We start from the raw sequence: 22,828 nt of genomic DNA, 5'->3' as shown, positions 1-22,828 counted from the left end.
TTACCTAATCAGAAGTGCTGAATAATGGAAGATTGTTAATAAGGCATTCTTCTTTCTTGAGTTCAAACTACCCGCTAGTCATTCATTCTCTGATTCAAACTAACAAAATAGAATTGCGAAATCATCGATTCATTTAATAATATTGCCACACAAGAAACACTTGAACTTGGATAAAAAGTATGAAGGTGAATTTCAAGTTTACATATATCATGCCTATAAGAATTTTCTTGATCATTCCTTTACACATTTTCTTTCACCCTAATTATTGTGTCACAATTAGCAAGCACAATGGGTTTCAAGGAACTTAATTGAAATTTTGTTGATTTTTTGTTTATAGATGAAAGAGGAAGGAAAAATACATAGGCAAATCATATGACACTACAAACCAACGGGCAAAGTCACAAGCTTTAAGTTAAAAATATAAAGAGTATGTTTTTTATACAGTGCTGTTAGTATATAATTTTTCTTACATTAACAGGTTTAAATCATGGTACATAACATAAATTCGAATTTGAAATTCAAATTATGCACATGTGACATACATCCATGCTTACTAGTGCAAAAAAAAAATTACTATACTATCAGTACATAAAAAGTTAATTAAAAAAATAAATGACCGAAACTCTGGGAATAAAAATACTCCTTTTCGTTGTTTCTTTTATTTCTCCACTTTTTTTTCGTATGCTTTAATAACTTTTTTCGTTATTTTCTTTATATTTTAATCAATCAGTGAGTAGAGATATTTTTGTCACTCTACGAAATACTTAATTTGCCAAATATAACGGAGCCTTATGACAATTCTGCCAAAATTTTTAGGACGAAAATGTGAAATAGCCCCGCCTATATGAATACATTTAGATTCTTCCCCCTCAGTTTTCACAATCAGTCAAGCAAACACTACAATGCAAATGCAGGCGGCCATAAGCATGAAAATGGACTTGAGCAACATCTCTCCACCCTCACACCTCCAACGGCTACTTTTCTTGTCCCCTGGAATCAATCACAGGAGAATCATCAATTCAGCTTCAATCAATAAAAATGCAAGAATTAATTCCAAGGGTTTCTACAGTTCCATGTCTGTCTCAGCTAGCTATGATGACAATGTTGATACTACTCCTTCCCCTTCTTCTTCTTCTTCTTTTTCTCAAGCCGAAAAGCTCAGAAAACTTCTGGGCTCCCCGGGGATTCATCTGGGCCCGGCTTGTTTTGATGCTTTGAGTGCTAAGCTGGTGGAGCAAGCTGGGTTTGATTTCTGCTTCACTACTGGTATGTGGTTCCCACCCCATCACACGATCAAATTCTTTCAATTTGTTGACTTATTAATAGATTGTTCAGCCCTTTGTTTTAATCATTTTATCCTGTTTGTTTGAATTTATTCGTGTGAATGCCCGTTTGTCTTAATTTCTTGTGCTTTCTTCCGAATTTTAGACAAGGTACAACTTCTATAGCCTAGTGTGCAACTGCCGAAGGTTACAGTTACCTCTTGGTGGTTTTCTTCATCTCAATAAGCTTCACATTTGTGAAAAATTTGTAAATCAAGAACTATGCTTGCACATGTGGCGATTGAATAACCAATTAGAATATTCTGTGAAATTGTACAAAGAACTGTTTATTAGCTGGAAAAGGTCTAATAGGTGTTGGCAATGTAACTTTGCAGGCACCAGGTGAGATCCTTGTTATGTGATTAATGCACAATGCCCCATAATTGCTAAGGTTGCTTTGCATTCAATAGTAAGTAATTGTACCGAGATTTTGGTTAATGTGATCAGAGCAACTTCTAAGTCCACTTATCTATTGGAACAATGGGAGTTTGGTCTGATTATAAGGAATACTAAGGTTGAGGCTTCTAGAATGTACAAAAGGCTGTAAGTTCATCTACCTGAATACATCCAGAGGTTTATACTTTGGTTTTGGTCCCACTTGTGTTTTTGTCATATTGTATTATTCTCGTGGAAAATAGAATCAAAAAGTTCATTTTTTCCAATCTCAGCTTTCTTCATTTTCTCACAACAACTGCTTGTAAGAAAAGGGCTATATTTATGTTATTTTTAAATCCCTAGCCATAAGAGTGATTTTGTGGTTTCAATATTTTCCTCTTCTTTCCCAAAATTATATTTGCTTCTAATTTATGTGGTCAGTTGAATGTTATTGTTTTGTGTGTATTTTTCATTTATTTTCTTTGAGCAATATGGTAATATTATCCTTGGAGAACCAACCATGGGTTGCCAGCAACGTAGTGAAGTTGATAGTAAACTTGGCATTGGAAAGTTGTACCAATTGAATAGAAAGGGAGAATGGGAAATGGTGAACCAATTTTCTTTGGATTTAAGATTTGGTAGTTGGAGAATTTTTTTGAAATGAAATTTTCTCGAGTCCTTGAAATTGTTACTTGCAATTCCAGTTTTCAGGGGAGACCATGGAGGCAAGTGGAAGTGAGACATTGTGACATACAATATTTTAGCTTGGTGCTCTAGATGCTGCAGTTAGCATCAAGGAAATCATGGAAATGATGCAAACTGACAGGGGCAGTAACAATACTTGGTTAGGATATTTGATAATTAGACTCAGGAATGGTGAGAGTTCAAGTTTTTGGTAGATGTCTAATAGACGGAAGAATTGTGGCCCTACATAGAAGGCCCATTGGACAATCCAGGATCTAGTATAAGAGGCTTGTTCTTTTCTGTTTTCCATGTAAAATGCTGCCTGAAAAACTGTTCTAACTACAAAATTTCTATGAAAATGAGGCAAATGCATGCAATTTGGTTATGCACTTGTAAAGCAAGGAAAAGGTGTTAAGCTTGTTTGGCTTCCTTTCAAAGTTCCATGAGAATTGTGATCCTCCCTTTACCTGCAGTTCTTGATATTCAGTAGGTATGGCCTTACCAGATTTGATAAAATTTTGTAGCTGCTGTATGCACTTTAGGGAGGATGGAGCTAGAACTTGGAAATTGCTCCAAAATGCTTAATGTGGAAAAAATGGAAGGAAAGAAGCAAGTGTGCTTGCTGAAACTCCATATTTGGAACTAAGTAATACATCTTGTTTCCTAGAAGTTTTTGAACTCCTATTGCATATATATCTCTCTTTTGACCTTTTGGAAGCAATTTATGGCATTTTTCTTTGCAGAGTGGAAGCATATTGTTTACTTTCACTGAGATTGAGTTCTAAGTCGTCTCATCTAAAGCCTTTTCTATGCTCAGTAGATCATGATAGTTATCCTATTCCACTTCAGCTTACTCTACTCTCTTAGTTAGTAAAGGTACTAATTGAGTTCATGCTTTTGAAAGGTTTTGGAATATCGGCTGCTCGGTTGGCACTGCCAGACACAGGACTAGTTTCCTATGGGGAAATGGTGGATCAAGGAGAGCAAATTACACAAGCTGTATCAATACCCATCATTGGGGATGGTGATAACGGATATGGTAATGCCATGAATGTCAAAAGAACCGTGAAGGGATATATAAGAGCAGGATTTGCTGGAATTATTCTTGAAGATCAGGTTTGCACTATTGGATACTCTCCTTTTTAATTCAACATGGTTGAATTCAGCTTTTGTGAATTTCATTTTCATCACTTTTCTCATCAAATCTGTGTTCCTAGACATGTACATCTTGTTTGTTTCAGATTTTTTCTAGTACTTGGTCTGATGAGACAAATGTCAAACAAAGATTACATATGCTTGGGGATGAGTTAGCAATAACCATATCAATTTGGGACACATAAGTTGAAATAATTATCTTTTATGAAGCAAAAATAGGTAGGGGAAGATTTTAAGGTTTTTCTTGAGCAATGTGAATCACTTTACTCTATTTAGTAGTCATCCTAACAAATGAGTAAATAATTCCATCTGGTAAGGTTGATGGATTTGATAGAAGGGACTTCTATTAATGGTCAGGGACCCTGGGATCTCCTTTCTTTTTAATCCATAGTGATATTTGGGGGCCATCAACTATTCCAAACATCTCAGGGTCTAAGTGGTTTGTCACATTTATCGATGACTGCACAAGAGTCTCTTGGATCTATTTACTCAAAAATAAGTCTGATTTGAGTTATATTTTCCCTGTTTTTCATGCAATGATTCAAAATCAATTTGGCACCAAGATAAAACACTTTCGTTCAGATAATGCTCGTGATTATTTCAATCAAACCTTGAGTCAGTTTTTCCAAAAAGAAGGAATCATACATGAATCATCCTGTATTGCCACTCCACAACAAAATGGAGTGGCAGAACGGAAAAACCGACATCTTCTTGAGTGCACTAGAGCCTTACTGTTTGAACAAAGTGTGCCAAAAGCATATTGGGGAGAAGCTGTACTCACATCAGCTTATGTCATAAATAGAATTCCTTCCAAGGTCTTGGGGTTTCAAAGTCCACTAGAGAACCTATCCAAATTTTACCCCGATATTCGATCTTCCTTTAATCTCACTCCTCGAGTTTTTGGATGTACTTCCTTTGTTCATGTCCATAGTCATAACCGTGGGAAGTTAGATCCTTGTGCTCTTAAGTGTGTCTTCGTGGGGTACTCATCTACTCAAAAGGGTTACAAATGTTATCATCCACCTACTAGAAAACTCTATGTCTCGGCAGATGTTACATTTGTTGAAAATAAGCCCTATTTCATCACTCCTTATCTTCAGGGGGAGTTAGATACACTTGAAGATAAGGAGTTAAAATTTCCCTCCTTAGAGTTGACCACATCTGAGTCATCCAAATCTGAATTCCAAGAGTCAATTCTTCAATCTGATGTGGTAGAAGAAAAAAAGGAAGACCGTAAAATCTATGACTGGTTCCGGTTTGACCAAGTGTATACAAGGAAAGGAGATCCCATCGTGGTTACAAGGCAAGAACAATCCTCTAAACCAAGCTCCGGGAATGAGGTAACAATGAGTGAATCAAATCTGAATTCTACACCACCGACCGACCATTCTTCCAGCTCTAAATCACCTTGTCCTGAGCCTCTTAGCCCTGACCAGGACCTACATCTACCTATTGCTGTAAGGAAAAAACCCCGAGAATGCACCAAAAGACCCCTATATCCATTGTCTCACTTTGTGTCTTTTGAGAAGTTTTCCCCGAGCCATCAAAGCTTCCTTTCCACCTTAAATACAGTCTCTATTCCTAGCTCATTGTCTGAAGCATTATCAAAGAAAGAATGGAGACTTGCTATGGAAGTAGAAATGGATGCATTAGAGAAGAATGGGACCTGGGAATTAGTTGATTTACCAAAGAACAAGAAAGTAGTGGGCTGTAAATGGGTGTATGCAGTAAAGTTTAAAGCAGATGGGTCCCTAGAACGCTACAAGGCAAGGTTAGTCGCGAAAGGATACACACAGACATATGGAGTAGATTATCGGGAAACATTTGCTCCAGTAGCAAAGATGAATACAGTGAGAATTCTGCTATCCTTGGCTGTTAATTTTGATTGGGAATTACAGCAATACGATGTGAAGAATGCTTTTCTTCATGGAGAGTTGGAAGAGGAGATTTATATGAGCATTCCACCGGGATTCAGTGGGGTTGACAAGAACAAGGTTTGTCGGTTAAAAAAGGCATTATATGGGCTGAAACAATCCCCACGTGCTTGGTTTGGACGATTTGCCAAGGTAATGATAGCTAATGGTTACAAGCAAAGTCAAGGAGATCATACCCTGTTCATCAAGCATTCAGCCTTGGGGGGAGTTACTGTTTTGATTGTATACGTAGATGACATCATAGTGACAGGAAACGATGAAGTAGAGAAGAAAACTTTGAAGTGGTGCCTAGCCAAGGAATTTGAAATAAAGGATTTAGGAAAATTGAAGTATTTTCTGGGAATTGAAGTGGCTCGATCAAGGCAGGGAATTTTTATTTCTCAACAGAAGTATGTTATGGACCTGCTCAAGGAAACAGGCATGACAGCAAGCAAACCAGTTGGAACTCCCATTGAGCAGAATCACAAATTAAGTGAGGCTCATGGAGATACAGCTGTGGACAGAGAGATGTACCAAAGACTTGTTGGGAAACTCATTTATCTCGCACATACTAGGCCAGATATAGCTTACTCAGTCAGTGTTATTAGTCAGTTTATGCATGATCCTAGAGCAGTTCATCTACAAGCAGTTTATCGAGTGCTTCATTACTTAAAGGCACATCCAGGGAAGGGAATTTTATTCAAAAAGGGTCCTGAAATTGATCTGGCAGTTTACACAGATGCAGACTTTGCAGGGTCTCCAGTTGACAGGCGATCAACTTCAGGATATTGTACATTTCTTGGAGGAAACTTAATATCCTGGAGAAGCAAGAAACAAAGTGTGGTAGCAAGGTCAAGTGCTGAAGCAGAGTTCAGGGCTATGGCAGCAGGGGTATGTGAATTATTGTGGGTTAAAATTATCCTAGAAGACTTGAGGATTCAATGGAGCAAACCGATGAAGCTATATTGTGATAACAAATCTGCTATAAGTATAGCTCACAACCCAGTGCAACATGATCGGACGAAGCACATAGAGATAGACAGGCACTTTATTAAAGAGAAGCTAGAAAGTGGACTGATTTGTACTCCATATGTTCCGACAGGACTTCAACTTGCAGATGTAATGACAAAGGGACTGTGTAGCAACATGTTTCATGAAAGTGTTGTCAAGCTGGGAATGGAAGATCTATATTCACCAGCTTGAGGGGGAGTGTTGAAGATATGTGATCTGATATTATGGAAAGATTTGATAATATAAATATTAGGAAAGATTTGATTATAGTATCATATATTAATTAGGTATCATATGATTATAGTATCATATATTAATTAGGTAATAGTATGATTATAGTATCATATGATTATAGTATCCACTTGTGTATATATATATTTGTATATTGTGTAGTCCATAGTGAAATAGAAGAAAAGTATTTTTTCTCTCCATTTTTCTGAGTTTACAGTTATCAGTAAAGTTCATGAAGTAGGATAATTCAATGAAGGGCATTTTGATGGTTGACTATGTTGCGAGAACAAATTCACTTCGTTTAATGTCCCAAAACCTCACCTTGTGTTCACTATTTTCATGTGTGATTGTTTAGACATGAGGGAAAGTAGATGGTTTCATGTTCCTCCATCCTTAATTGTTCTTTTTGAGAAAGACAAAAAAAAAAAAAAAACTGAGAATTCAAGTTTGCTATCTCATATATTAATAATGCACCTCAAAGGTTCATAGCTAAGTTGAATTCAACATCTTGCAAACTTGCATGTACCAAGTTGTTCAAATTCTATATCTTGAGGCCAAAATACCTATCTAATAATGTTCATCGATTCGTTTACCGCAAAATGCATAACATAGTTGAGATTTAGAAAGATACATCTTAGTCTCAAGTTAAGAAATAGGAAATGAAATTCTGTCTGGAGCATCCTAATCATGAAAACAAGAATTTTACAGCTAAGTTTTTCATCATTAATATTTGAAGAATACATATTAGAGTTATTTTTGCAGAAAATCAAATAGCTTAAATTCAATGATAGCACTTCTCATGGGATTTGGAGGGCAAACATGCTTGATTTTTCTAATGGAATGGCAATATGATACTCTGAAGCTTAAAATATGGTGGTAGGATACTTGGTTGGTCAAGAAACCAAAATGTGAAGTATGTATTTGGATTTAAAAAGGGATAAAAAAAGAGCACGTGTATGAGTATGTGTATGCTGGTCGTCCTTTGTCATATGCAAAGAGAATTACAACAACTAAGTATCTTTGTGTCTTCTGCTTTAGGTGATTTCAAAACTTTTATACCTTTTTCAGAATAAAATTGAATTTATATTTAGTTACCTGTGTTGGTTGTTCTTGTTGCAAGACCTGGTGACCTGGTTAGTATTAAACTTTTCCTATTGGTAATACTGTCTTGGAAAGGTCTCTCCAAAAGCTTGTGGCCATACCCGTGGCAGGAAAGTTGTGTCAAGAGAGGAAGCAGTCATGAGGATAAAAGCTGCCGTTGATGCTAGAAAAGAAAGTGGCTCTGATATTGTCATAGTTGCACGAACTGATTCCCGACAGGCAATGTCCTTAGAAGAGTCACTTTGGAGATCACGTTCTCTGGCTGATGCTGGAGCTGATGTTCTATTTATTGATGCACTTGAATCAAAAGAAGAAATCAAGGCCCTTTGTGAAGTTTATCCACTTGTCCCCAAGATGGTACATCATTTATCATTTATTATTTGAGTGACTCTTCCAAGGGTTTGGCATTGCATATATTTTGGTGGTTGCTGTTTTTCTGTCTATGATATTTGAGCATGGGGGAACAAATCTTGATGAGCGACTACACATTTCCTTATTCCTAAGATTATTAACAAACAGCTATCTCTAGTTTTTCTTTCTTATATTGTGCTCTACCATGAGGTTGATTAACCTTAACTTATTTTCTAATTAGTTTGATAATTTTCCAACCTGATTGCTTTCAAGTATTCACCATTTGCCATCTTTGTAGTTGCCATCCTAAACCCTAAACAATACTTTATCAGCTACAACATTGGTTTGTCATCTCTTTTCTAATTTAAAAATTCAGTAGAAATTTGACAGACATGACATTGTTGCCTGTTACTTGGGAGCAACGTAATCCAGAGCACCTGTACTAAATATATACATTGACAAACCTATTGAACTCCAGGCCAATATGCTTGAAGGAGGAGGGAAAACACCAATTCTCAGTCCTATGGAACTCGAGGAAATTGGATACAAGCTTGTGGCATATCCACTTTCCTTGGTGGGAGTATCTATTCGTGCGATGCAGGTAAGGTATCCAGATGTTTCCTTTTTGCTTAGTTGAAAGAACAAATTTAACTATTAATATCTTTCTGGTAAAAAAATTTCTTCAGATATAAGTTCAACTGTTGAATCATGAATTCTGATATGATGGTGATATTTCGTCCATTAACTTTTTCTTTTCCCTGCCTGTTTGCTTTTCTCTTTGGTTTTTATTATGCAAAGATTGTCAGTCTGACAAATAACAAACATAAAGAAGCACATCGGCTATGAGTAAACTCAGATCTTAGTATGTTCTGTTGTATGAGCTCTGAGAACATCGCCACTGTATGGTAAATGCATTTCAGTTAATTTCTTCATTCTTAGTTTATCATCACCACAAAAAACCAAGAAGAAAGGAAGCAAAAGAAGCAACAGTTTTAGTTCAGGAGTTGACACAACTAAAATTGCTTTTCTGTGTTTCCTGTGGCCTTCTAAAGGTAGGCTTAGAGTGGATAATCAGAATGAAAGTACAAGCATGATGGAAACATATGGTTTAGAAAGGCATTCAAAGAGGCAAAAAATGGAAGATAAAAATGGAAGATTATGATGTTACGCTTATATTGCTGAGAGATCTGCATGTTAACTGCTGCTGAAGACTCTTTCTAATCGCTGGGAACTCAGAATTTATTGTTCTGCTGGTCAAGTGAAAGAACTATAACATAAAGAAATTGATAAAGAATGCGCACTTTTGTCATTTGGCACTTAAATTCAAAGTTTTGGGGACATGCTGTTTGTCTTTCTTGTTTAAGTAAAATGTCAGCTGGATACTCTTTTCCCTTGATGGCAAGAGGACTTCAAATCTATTATCTGAACTTGAATATTACGTTCCATGGTTGAGATGGCTCTGCTAGTGCCAATATATGGAGTGCTTTGATTTGGCACTATGCCAGCAACATGGAGAGTAGTTTCACATCTGTATCTCTTTAGAAAGAGAACAATCACCTTGGAACTTTTCATGTAACTATGTGGACGGAACAAAAAGGGAAAGGTATTAGAAAATTTGAAGCAAGTGAGAAAATGTACACCATTTGAAGGCTATGTTTCTTCAATACTGTTGGATACTTTAGGATGGACATCTTTAAGTTGGATATCTAAAATTAGTGATCCTCTGCTCCCAGGTCAAATCCGCCACCTCTAATTCTACAAGGGATGTTTACAAAAACTTGATGTGTTCACAAATCTTGATCTAGATAATTCTAGTTTACCAATAAAACATACAAAAGAGAACATTTTGGTATAATTGAAAGAGCAACACTTTAGAAACTATTGTTTACCTTTTTTTTGAAGTTAATACTTCAGATGCAAGTTGGTAAATACATTCAAAATGCTGAGAATGTTCAGCATTGGGTTTAGATAAAGTTGGTATATAACTTCTGATGTTTCCAAAGTCAGTGGTGCATATACATTAATAAGGCATTTACACATACTCCATGTTGGTCATGACAAATAAAAGATAGAGAGTTGAATTTCCAACATAAGCTCAACATTTCAGACTTTTTTCTGTGCTTCGTAATTTTGTGTACATATCTTTTCTGAACTAATTTCCAAGTGATCACTGTGTACCTTGGCATGTCTATCTTATGGACAAAAATTCTTGTCTCAAGAGAGGTTTACAATCATATCTCTACTTACGCATATGATTAGTAGAAAATGTGTTTGATAGTGTCTTGCATTCTTAATGCATCAGTGGTCAACAACTTTAAAATGTCATACAAGTTTTAGAGGTTGTTGAAAATTTCTTTTCTGGATGCATAGAAAAATGCCTACACTAGTCCATTTTGAATGATGGTGTGATAAAGCATCCATGAATTTTCTTTATTTAACTATAAAATATTTCAGATGCATCATACTTGATTTATCTAGTTTGGCTGCTGCACACAGTAAGGTGTCAATTGGATTTCAGTCACGCAATGCAATTTTTTGGCATATATTGGCTGGCCTGGCTGATTTAATCCTTGTGTGATTAAGTTCCAATTTCTCAATCTGGCTGAATTTTACTCTAGAATCCTACTGTTATTTCTTAATTTTGCATTTACTCATTGATCATAAATGACGGTGTGTAGTTACCCTGAAATATTTACAGGATGCCCTCACAGCTATTAAAGGAGGACGGATGCCATCTCCTGGAAGTATGCCGTCCTTCGAAGAAATTAAGGACATACTAGGGTTTAACAAGTACTATGAAGAAGAGAAGCGTTATGCAATCAACATCTCTCAACTTACTTCACAAAGCGGTGGGTGAAAATTGATGTGAAACTTGATTAGAGAAATTCAAGCCAGAATCATTATGCTTTTCATTGAGAGTCATTTCTTGACGTAATTCTGACTTTTTCAGGTATACTTGGCCTGGATAGGTTTTCTAAAGAAAAGCTGTTCTTCCAGTAGAATATCAACTTCTTTTTAGGTTTTTGTTCTTGTCATGTTTGTTGAAGCTAAATTGGCAGTAAGTAATAAAATGTTTAGGTTTTCGGACCCAGCAAAAGAGAAAAAATAGTCTTGACTGTGGATTGGCATATAATTAAATTTTCTATCCTATAGGTTGTTTGGAAACAATACCAGTTTGAAGTCAATATGTTTTAGAAGTGGAGCCCTCTTGAAATCTCTAGAATGTCCAAACACTGGTTTGCATCTTGTTTTTGAGATGTGCAGCTTGATGTATAACTTTCTTCTTGTCGTACTTTTGGAACAGTTAGCCTGAGCACAATTCACTTATCAATTTTTGGTGATATAGGTTATTCTTCGGCAAGCAGCGATACATACAGTACTCAACAAATTTCTCAAGGTGATAAAGACCAGAAAAATCAAAGTGTACAAGATCCTGTGGTTGAAGTAGTCACTCCTGAAGTGTATAATAAATATGCTGCAGATAATTCTAGTGGTCCATTTTCAGGGATCTGGTCAATAAAATTGAGAGTTAAAATTACTGGACGTGATGGGTTTGAGAAGCTTGATATCCAAATTCCTGTAAGTTATCTTGTTAATGATTTAATGACTATACCATATCTTTGTTTAACTTATTTTGTGTTGGTGAAATTAAAAGAAATTATGAAGAAGGAAGGGAATGCAATTAAAATGGTACTATATCGATACTTATCTCAAATATCTTAATTAATTGGACTGTGTAGCTTGTTGATAATCACCTACACGTAAACATGCTTCTGGGTGTGCATAGGAAAGCAATTGAATGTATGACAATTTGCAGAATGGTATAAATTCCGTCTTTGAACAAATTCTAGGTCACTTGTCAAAGTCATTTAGAACATGCGAAGAGTATTTGTAACAGTAAGTATTTGCTAATGCATAATTATCATAACACATGTCCTGCCTCTGTATCTGCATTGCTGCATTTTCTTCTCCTATGTTTCTTCCTCTCTCATTTTCCTGTTTCCTTTGTCTTCTTGTTTAATTTTTGACAAGCTAAGCTTTTCTTGCTGCTGTGGGAAACAAAATATCGATTCTAGTTATCTTACTTGATCTTGTGATTAAATAAAATGAAGTATTCCAACTTCCAGTTCTTTGTTTCCAATCATGCTTGGCCTGAGATTGAGTCCAAGCTCTCATAGTCCATAAGAATGATTATTGAGTGGATCTTACATCTTACAGGAGTGCATCTCATGAGATATAGCTACAAATTACCCGTGTGAGATTAACTACGCACATGATTCATTCTTCTATCCAAGCATTTTAATATAGAACCAGCCAAGAAGAGGAAGTTCCCACATCGTTAGCTCCTAGACACCTATCATTATCAACATTAACAATAAACATAAATCTGGAGCTTGATTTCTGCTATAGTTCTACTTTTCAAGATTGAGCTTACTGGCAATATAGTTAGTTTTGTTAGTTTTGCAGTGAGGCAAGCTTGCTATATTTCAAATTTCCACTTCTCTTAGGCAGAACTTTGTTGCCTTACCGCAAGCAAGGCCCATGGGCAGTGTGCCATGGTTCAGTTATATGTTCTCTCATATATTAATTCCTAGCTGGAGAAAAAAAAAAGCCATTAAAGATAGTATCAAGCTTCCCTCAGATTTCACTAAACCAAACTTTTTCTACATTCCTCAGAATTTTAATAGAATATTCAGCACTTAAACTTAATTCTGACTAGTTCTATGATCCCATCATGCATATTTTAGTCACTTGTCAAACAAATATTGTGCTAGGCAATTAATCTAGGTCTGGACAATGCCTATAAATATTTGTATGTGTGATGCTTGTGGCTTTTATGACAAGTCCTCCAAAGAATATTAAAGTACCTGGTGAAGCATTATCCGAGGATAAATACAGTAACACCTGAGTGGTTGGTATAACAACGATTTGTGGGCTGTGTGGATGAATTGAATGCGCTCTTCCTGCGGTAATATCAGATAAAGGTGGTAGGGGCTAAGCCAAAATTCCCTGGTTTCTTGATAAGGAGAGTGTCGACCCGCTGCACTGAAAATATCATTAAAATACTTTTATGAGAAGGTTTTATCGAAAATGTGAGAAAACAACAAATATTTTTTGGTTTTACCGCTGCGACATAGAAGGAACAATATTTGGCTAAGCGTACCTTTCTTCTTTAGAACAATCAGAATCAGAGATTTTTCCTTGTATGTTAAGGAAGGCAAACTTGAGGACATTCCACAGTGTAGTGATTTCAATTCTCAACAGTTACAATGTCTTACTCCCTGGCATGCTAACAAATTCTTCTGTTCATGAAGTTCTGGACTTCTTGAAAAACTGGTCAATATCTACCGAAAATTAGACTGCCTATCATGGTACTACAAGCTTTGGACAAGATTCCATGCCAAATGATTTTGATATAAAATAAACATTTAAATTACAAGAATCTCTTAGCTAAGACAGTTCATATTAGGTATTGGAACATGAAGCTCACGATGGCTTGAATCACAGCTTAGAACTTATGAGAATCAATTGTTGAAACTTGAGAATGATTTTCAAAACTCGTGCCATGCAGTGCAATGATGAAAGAATGTAGATGCTGAATGCTCAAGACCTGCAGATTAACAACTGAAACAATCCATTTAGATGTCATCTAAGGAATGGTAACCCAATTATCATAACTTGCTTTTAGATACTCATAAACATGATAGAATAAATTATGAATCTAGGATTCTTGCAAAATGAAAGTGAAAAATAGATAATTTGAAATGCAGAAAGTTCTGTCTTTACAACATTAGTGGACTGCTAAATCCAGTCATCTACTAAGGGGCTTATTCATGCAACAAGAACATGAATTCTGTTTCCAGGCCATTTGACTGGCCGGGATTGAGACGAGACAAACATTTGTTCATCAGGTCATTTGGTATGTGTTACAGCACCCAGCTTCAAAGATTGCAAGAAGTTGATAAACTTGTTTGGCAACAGTTTAGGGTTTTGGAAGCGAGGGTGTAGAAATTAAACAACAATTACGGGCTAAAATTAGAAAAAAAATGTAGGAAGTTAGAAAGACAAAGAAGAGAAGAATTAAACCCTTGAAATTGCTCATTGATATCTTTAGGTGTCATTATTAAGCTTAGAGTGCATCACAATTTGAAGAGTACATTATTTACATAGGCTCTACGACCTTTTGCTATTTTTACTAAGATTAACACTTATTCAAGAATTCTAAGACTTCACTACTAATTGAAATGCAAAAAAATAGAGATTCCCTAATAGAACACTTTGAGAAGATGTTTGAAATTACTTAATGGCCATTACTTAAATATGTTTCAGCAAGTAGGTAAATACCTATGTGCTCCACATATATATGTGTGTGCGCAGATACACACACCGATGCACACACACATATATATAAACCTGATGGAAAAGATAAATGATCAGGGAAATCAAACAGCAATAACAAAGATTGTGACTCAAAATGTAATGAGAACATTGAAGAGGAAAATTAGAAGTAGTGCAAAACTAAGCCCTAAAAGTAATGGAAATGGTGCACAAGTTGTGGATGTTTCTCTCTATCTCTCTCACACACCACACAAACTCATGGCGTCACCTCCTGTGGAAGGACCTCAATGGACATTGCAATAACAGGTACATAGATTCAATTTCTGGACGTGGTTCTTCCACAGGTACATAGGTTCAATTTGTAGACATATGTAGGTTCAATTTGAGCCTATGTACGGATATTGTAATGTTTGTGAAGGTTCTTCTGCAGCTGGTGAGGCCTTGCGTTTCTGTTGTGTATGAGAGAGACGGAGAGAAATGTCCACAACTTGTGCACCATTTGCACTACTTTTAGCACGGCTTAGTTTTGCTTCCATGTTGTTAGCTGGACCTTTTTCCTCTTCCTCTTTTAATCTTCTCATTACTTTTTCAGCCACCCTCTTTTTTTATTGCTGTTTGATTTCTTTTATTTTTATCTTTTCCATCAAGTTTATATATGTATGTATTTATGTACTTGTATATACATGTACGTGTGTTTTTTTGTGTGTGTGTGTGGACATACATTTATGAGATCTGCAATCTTAAAGCTTCAATGAGTTAATTGCAAATTCATTTCCGTTTGTGAAATCACTAAATCTAGAGACAGCTGAGCTCAAAATCATGATCCTTGGTCAGGTAAGCTGGGCATACAAGAATATTTTCTTATGAAACATGGATCACCAAATCCACAAGTTCCAATAAGGCTTTGGTTCATGCATTTTGACTTCAACATACTTCTAATCAAATCAATAAAACAATCAAGATTAATGCTCTGATCTTTGGCCACTTGAAGAGGACTAAAATGGTTTATGGTTTATGCATATGGTGTTTAGAATTATGCTCTCTGTTCTCTGCTTCTAATCTTTTGTCGATGTGAATCAAGCTATTTCTTTTCCCTTTCTATCTTTTCTAAAGCCAAGAATGGGATTCCTTCTTGTTGATCTTGATGATTGGACCTGCCCAATTTATGCAATCCCTCTTTCAAGTTTGTTCAGAATTTTCTTTTTCATTTTGTACTGTTCATCGTATATGGATGAATAACAAGTACATGTAGTCAATAGAGTAATCACCTAATCTTTAAATGTCATTCATTCAAGCTACTGTTAGTTTTCTGGCATGACTTGTCTTGAAATCAGAATCTGTTTTAGAAATATATTTTGACTAGCTCATTTCCTCAGGCTGGATTCTTGGAAGGAATAACCAATATAGTTCCAGGTATGTGTTTTTAATATGTTGGAGATAATTGAAATTAATGACTTATATCTTTGGTGAAGTTCAGAATAATCTTTCCACTTCTACAGCTTTGGGGGGTATAAACATCAAAGCGCTCTTGGATGATGCTGATGCAGAAGGAGGCGGCAAAGTTTTACTAGATTTCAAAGACAGGATGGGTGATAGGATTCAAGTCTTTTTGGAATAAAGATATGAAATTCATTCTTTAAAAGCTTAAGCAGTAAGTTACAGCTTCTTCTGAATCTTTACAAAATGAGCAACTTTATTTTATACATGGACTGCATGAACATGGATTGAGCTTGTCCTGTATGTCGTTGTACCATATGGATTTATGTTAGTTATTTAGTGTTTTATTACCTCATTGGATTATCTTATAGTGCTTATCTTGGTTTAGGAAAAGGTCTTATATCTTGTTGCCCCCATTTGCATGAGAAGAGATCAATTCTATTTTCTCAAACCAAATGGGACTTAATCCAAAAATTTTAGGAATTTGCCTTGGCTTGGGTATTCCTATCTAGTGAGCGGAACCTTTACAAGCCATCCCATTCAGCTTCAAATGGACAAAATTCTCGGTCTTTCTCATTCAAGTGTCAAAGCTAGATCGATTGACTAATTAAACTTCCCTCCTTCCCTTTGTCTCTTTCCTGTTGAAGCGCTTACTGAATTCTTCTAGAAATCCTTATATTTTGTTTATTGACTAAAAAAAAAAATTGTTGACAAACGAATAAACACAGGATATAAGGTTTACCTTTCTTTTTTCATTTCCAAGATGGGAAGGCTAATTTCCCCTTCAACCTAAGGATAAGGTCTTATATCCTGTTCCCCCAATTTGCATGAGAAGAGATTAATATTATTTTCTCAAACCAAATGGGACTTGAAAACTAAGAAAAAGGGAGAGAAAATACTTTTCTTCATTCCTTTGGACTACACAATATACATATATATATACACAAGTGTAACTACCTAATTAATATATGATACTTTAATCATATGATACCTAATTAATACATGATACTATAATCATATGATACCTAATTAATACATGATACTATAATCATATCTTTCCTAATATTTACACATATCTTCAACACTCCCCCTCAAGTTGGAGCATAGATGTTGCTCATGCCCAGCTTGTTACAAAGGTAATCAACTCGAACCCCATGTAGAGCCTTCGTAAAGAGATCTCCCAATTGTTCTCCAGTCCTTACAAATCCTGTAGAAATCAAGCCCTGCTGTATTTTCTCACGAACAAAATGACAATCTATTTCGATGTGTTTTGTTCGCTCATGAAATACGGGATTGGATGCAATATGAAGAGCTGCTTGGTTATCACACCACAATTTTGCAGGCATTGAGGTTTTGAGACCTACTTCAGTTAGAAGTTGATTTATCCACATGATTTCACATATCGATTGTGCCATAGCTCTATATTCTGACTCTGCACTCGATCGCGAGACAACATTCTGCTTCTTACTCTTCCATGAGACCAGGTTTCCTCCAACAAAGACGCAAAATCCAGTTGTGGATCTTCGATCTGCCTTGGATCCTGCCCAATCAGCATCTGAAAAACACTCAATCCTAGTATGACCATGATTTTTATACAGAATACCACGTCCAGGAGCTCCTTTTAAATAACACAAAATTTGTTCTACAGCTGCCCAATGATTAACAGTAGGATTAGACATATATTGACTAACAACACTAACTGAATACGCGATATCTGGACGAGTCACTGTAAGATAATTCAACTTTCCAACCAATCTTCTATACCTCCCAGGATCTTCTAACAATTCACCTTCTTTTGTGAGCTGCAAGTTAGGAATCATTGGGGTACTAGCTGGTTTAGCTCCCAATTTTCCCGTTTCAGATAGTAAGTCAAGAACATATTTTCTTTGGGACAGGAATATCCCCTTCCTACTCTTTGCTACCTCAATACCCAAAAAATACTTTAACAGTCCCAAATCCTTTGTCTGAAATTGACTATGGAGAAAAGTTTTAAGAGATGAAATACCTGCAGCATCATTTCCAGTGATAACAATATCATCCACATATACTACCAATAAAATAATACCAGCTTCAGACTGTTTGTAGAAAACAGAATGATCAGATTTGCTTTTCTGCATCCCAAACCTTTCAACTGCTTGACTAAATTTTCCAAACCAAGCACGAGGACTTTGTTTCAGTCCATACAAGGACTTCCGAAGATGACAAACCTTCCCAGACTCCCCCTGAGCAACAAACCCTGGTGGTTGCTCCATATAAACTTCCTCTTGGAGGTCTCCATGAAGAAAGGCATTCTTGATATCTAGTTGATGCAAAGGCCAATTATGAGTAGCTGCCATAGAAATGAATAACCTGACAGATGTTAACTTAGCAACAGGGGAAAAAGTGTCAGAATAATCCTCTCCATAGATTTGGGCATAGCCTTTGGCAACAAGGCGAGCTTTTAACCGAGCAACCGACCCATCAGGATTGAATTTAACTGCAAAAACCCACTTACTCCCAATAGCCTTCTTCCCTGCAGGTAAATTTACTAAGTTCCAAGTATCATTACCATCTAGAGCATTCATCTCCTCTATCATAGCATTGCGCCATCCGGGATGGGATAGGGCTTCATGAACAGTTTTAGGAAGGGAGATAGAATCAATAGATGTAATAAAGGAACAAGAAGAGGTGGGTAAATGATTATAAGATACACACGAAGATACAGGATAAGTGCATTGACGCTTACCTTTGCGAAGAGCAATAGGAAGATCATCACTTGAGACAGGATCTAGTAACGAAGGAACTGGTTCAGGGCATGCATCAGGAGACTTTTGTCGTCGAGAATATACCTGAGTAATTGGAGGTTTAGCAGGGGAAGAACTTGAGGATGTGACAGTATAGATTAACAAATCATCATCCTCCTCCTGACATGAATGAGATGAGGATGGGGTAAAAGGTGTATTTTCAAGAAAAGTAACATCAACTGACACAATATACCTGCCGAGACTAGGACAATAACATCTATATCCTTTTTGGACACGGGAATAACCCAGAAAAATACATTTCAATGATTTGGGGTCTAATTTAGTGACTTGGGGACGAGAGTCACGGACAAAACATGTACACCCAAAGATTTTAGGTTCGATGGGAAACAAAGGTCTATTTGGAAAAAGAGTGATAAGGAGTCCCACCATTCAGAACAGATGAAGGCAGACGATTAATTAGGAAGCAAGCTGTGGACACTGCATCAGCCCAAAAATGTTTAGGAACATGCATTTGAAATGATAAGGCTCTTGCAGTTTCGAGCAAATGTCTATTCTTTCGTTCTGCAACCCCGTTTTGGGATGGTGTATCCACACAAGAGATTTGATGAATAATGCCATTTTGCACCATATAAGATTGAAAAGGTGCGAATAAATATTCTTTGGCATTGTCACTTCGCAATATTTGTACAGAACGCTTAAATTGAGTCTTGACCTCAACACAAAAAGCACAAAAATGAGAAAACAACTCTGACTGATTTTTCATTAAATATAACCAAGTCATACGAGAATGGTCATCAACAAAAGTAACAAAATACTTGAATCCAGTTTTAGAAATGACTGGACTAGGTTCCCAGACATCTGAATGAACTAATGCAAAAGGAGCATCCGCTTGTTTATTGACTCTAGGACTCAGATTAACACGATGATGTTTGGCAAACTGACAAGACTCACAATCTAATAAAGACAAACTCTGAAATTGTGGACAAAGTATCTTTAACAATGGGAGAGAAGGATGACCCAGCCTACAATGTGCTTCAAATGGAGTTACAATTCCAGAACAAGCTATAGACTTTGGTATCTGTGTGTCAAGAATGTAAAGACCTCCAGATTCATGCCCTTTACCAATAATCTGTTTCGTCGTAAGATCTCGAAACAAGCAATAGTCAGGAAAGAATTTGGCAGAACAATTGAGGGCACGAGTAAGTTTACTCACAGAAATTAGATTAAAAGACAACTCAGGCAAACTTAAGACAGATGATAATGAGATTAATGGAGTGGGGTTAACTGAGCCTGATCCAAGAACACGAGATTTTGACCCATCAGCTAAGGTAACTATAGGTGCGGATGTGTGTGGCTGAAAGGTAGAAAATAGACTAGAATTACCTGTCATATGATCTGTGGCACCAGAACCAATTACCCATTTGGAGGACGAGGACACAAGGCATGTGTTTGGTTTACCTGACTCAGCGATGGCAGTTACGGGAGTAGATAAAGACTTTAATGATTCTTGATACTGAGAAAATTTAGCAAATTTATCTGCAGAGATCGTAACAGACTTTTCATGATTAATAGCATCATTGGTAGAAGCAATATGTGCGGATTGAGTTCTCTGGTTCCTGTACTGCAATTTCTTACAATCACGCTTCATATGGCCCGGCTTTTGACAATAGTAACACACAACCACTTCTGCATTCTGTCCCCGAGTGTCAATTCCTTTACCACCACCTTTGTATTGCTTCTTTCCAAGACCAACAAGAGCACTGCTGGACTGAACAGACTGGGTATTCTCTGTGCGAAGCACCCTACTAAACACATCTTGCAAGGATGAGATGTCAGGACCGGAAAGAATTTGAGATTTAGCAGCTTCAAATTCAGGTGAAAGACCAGCCAAAAAACTCATAATTGCCATCTGTTCCCGTTGAGTTTGCTGAACTTTCACATCAGAACTAAACGGTAACAACAGATTAAGCTCCTCATAAGTTTTCTTAAAATCCATAAAATAAGTCATGATGGACTTATCTTGTTTCTCTGCACGATAAAAGGCTTGACACACCTCATATGCGAGAAATATTCCCTTTACCAGAATACAAAAATTCTAAATACTCCATTAACTCCTTAACAAATTCACAGTGATTAATTAAGCTAATTACCTCACTGTCAATAGAATTCCGTATTTGTAGGAACAATCTAGCATCTTCCCTTAGCCATGTCTGTCTTGAACCATCTTTTGGAGGATCATCAGTCAGATGATTGTCTTTATCAATGCTTCGCAGATAAAGACGAACCGTTTTGCTCCAATCAAGATAGTTAGAATTGTTGAGTTTGTGGTCCGTGATCTTAGACATCACAGGAACCACATCAGACGTAACGACAGATTTCGTTTCTGCCATGGGTTCAGAATTAACAGAATAAAAACAAAAAAGGACAGATCTGAACTCTTTAAAACAAGAGTGAAGAATAGAACACAGATGTGTCCTATACAGAACCAGATGAACCGAATGATGACTACTGAATTTTCCGGCAGCGGACAGAGACCCTAACCTTGATGGTAGGGCTCTGATACCATGAAAACTAAGAAAAAGGGGGAGAAAAAATACTTTTCTTCCTTCCTTTGGACTACACAATATACATGTGTGATGCTTGTGGCTTTTATGACAAGTCCTCCAAAGAATATTAAAGTACCTGGTGAAGCATTATCCGAGGATAAATACAGTAACACCTGAGTGGTTGGTATAACAACGATTTGTGGGCTGTGTGGATGAATTGAATGCGCTCTTCCTGCGGTAATATCAGATAAAGGTGGTAGGGGCTAAGCCAAAATTCCCTGGTTTCTTGATAAGGAGAGTGTCGACCCGCTGCACTGAAAATATCATTAAAATACTTTTATGAGAAGGTTTTATCGAAAATGTGAGAAAACAACAAATATTTTTTGGTTTTACCGCTGCGACATAGAAGGAACAATATTTGGCTAAGCGTACCTTTCTTCTTTAGAACAATCAGAATCAGAGATTTTTCCTTGTATGTTAAGGAAGGCAAACTTGAGGACATTCCACAGTGTAGTGATTTCAATTCTCAACAGTTACAATGTCTTACTCCCTGGCATGCTAACAAATTCTTCTGTTCATGAAGTTCTGGACTTCTTGAAAAACTGGTCAATATCTACCGAAAATTAGACTGCCTATCATGGTACTACAAGCTTTGGACAAGATTCCATGCCAAATGATTTTGATATAAAATAAACATTTAAATTACAAGAATCTCTTAGCTAAGACAGTTCATATTAGGTATTGGAACATGAAGCTCACGATGGCTTGAATCACAGCTTAGAACTTATGAGAATCAATTGTTGAAACTTGAGAATGATTTTCAAAACTCGTGCCATGCAGTGCAATGATGAAAGAATGTAGATGCTGAATGCTCAAGACCTGCAGATTAACAACTGAAACAATCCATTTAGATGTCATCTAAGGAATGGTAACCCAATTATCATAACTTGCTTTTAGATACTCATAAACATGATAGAATAAATTATGAATCTAGGATTCTTGCAAAATGAAAGTGAAAAATAGATAATTTGAAATGCAGAAAGTTCTGTCTTTACAACATTAGTGGACTGCTAAATCCAGTCATCTACTAAGGGGCTTATTCATGCAACAAGAACATGAATTCTGTTTCCAGGCCATTTGACTGGCCGGGATTGAGACGAGACAAACATTTGTTCATCAGGTCATTTGGTATGTGTTACAGCACCCAGCTTCAAAGATTGCAAGAAGTTGATAAACTTGTTTGGCAACAGTTTAGGGTTTTGGAAGCGAGGGTGTAGAAATTAAACAACAATTACGGGCTAAAATTAGAAAAAAAATGTAGGAAGTTAGAAAGACAAAGAAGAGAAGAATTAAACCCTTGAAATTGCTCATTGATATCTTTAGGTGTCATTATTAAGCTTAGAGTGCATCACAATTTGAAGAGTACATTATTTACATAGGCTCTACGACCTTTTGCTATTTTTACTAAGATTAACACTTATTCAAGAATTCTAAGACTTCACTACTAATTGAAATGCAAAAAAATAGAGATTCCCTAATAGAACACTTTGAGAAGATGTTTGAAATTACTTAATGGCCATTACTTAAATATGTTTCAGCAAGTAGGTAAATACCTATGT

At 36.4% G+C, this 22,828-nt stretch overlaps 1 protein-coding gene across 1 annotated transcript; it reads left to right on the top strand.

Moving 5' to 3' along the window:
* Positions 1 to 896: 896 nt before the first annotated feature.
* LOC113765241 (2,3-dimethylmalate lyase) lies at positions 897 to 16,122 on the top strand. The gene is made up of 8 exons (XM_027309353.1): positions 897 to 1,266; positions 3,286 to 3,497; positions 7,868 to 8,149; positions 8,622 to 8,744; positions 10,842 to 10,992; positions 11,490 to 11,722; positions 15,859 to 15,895; positions 15,982 to 16,122. The coding sequence occupies exons 1-8, from the start codon at positions 903 to 905 to the stop codon at positions 16,098 to 16,100; spliced, it is 1,521 nt and encodes a 506-aa protein (XP_027165154.1). The 5' UTR covers positions 897 to 902; the 3' UTR covers positions 16,101 to 16,122.
* The last annotated feature ends 6,706 nt before the right edge of the window (positions 16,123 to 22,828 follow it).

The sequence above is a fragment of the Coffea eugenioides genome, chromosome 3, assembly GCF_003713205.1.
Source record: "Coffea eugenioides isolate CCC68of chromosome 3, Ceug_1.0, whole genome shotgun sequence".
NCBI classification, from domain to species: Eukaryota; Viridiplantae; Streptophyta; class Magnoliopsida; order Gentianales; family Rubiaceae; genus Coffea; species Coffea eugenioides.
This window is presented reverse-complemented; position numbering and strand designations above follow the sequence as displayed.

Excerpts from the sequence above, each read along its gene's own strand:
- LOC113765241 (XM_027309353.1), top strand. The coding sequence starts at position 903 with ATGCAAATGCAGGCGGCCATAAGCATGAAAATGGACTTGAGCAACATC. Across the intron at positions 8,150-8,621 it reads ATCCACTTGTCCCCAAGATG|GCCAATATGCTTGAAGGAGG; the intron begins GTACATCATTTA and ends ATTGAACTCCAG. Across the intron at positions 8,745-10,841 it reads TATCTATTCGTGCGATGCAG|GATGCCCTCACAGCTATTAA; the intron begins GTAAGGTATCCA and ends AAATATTTACAG.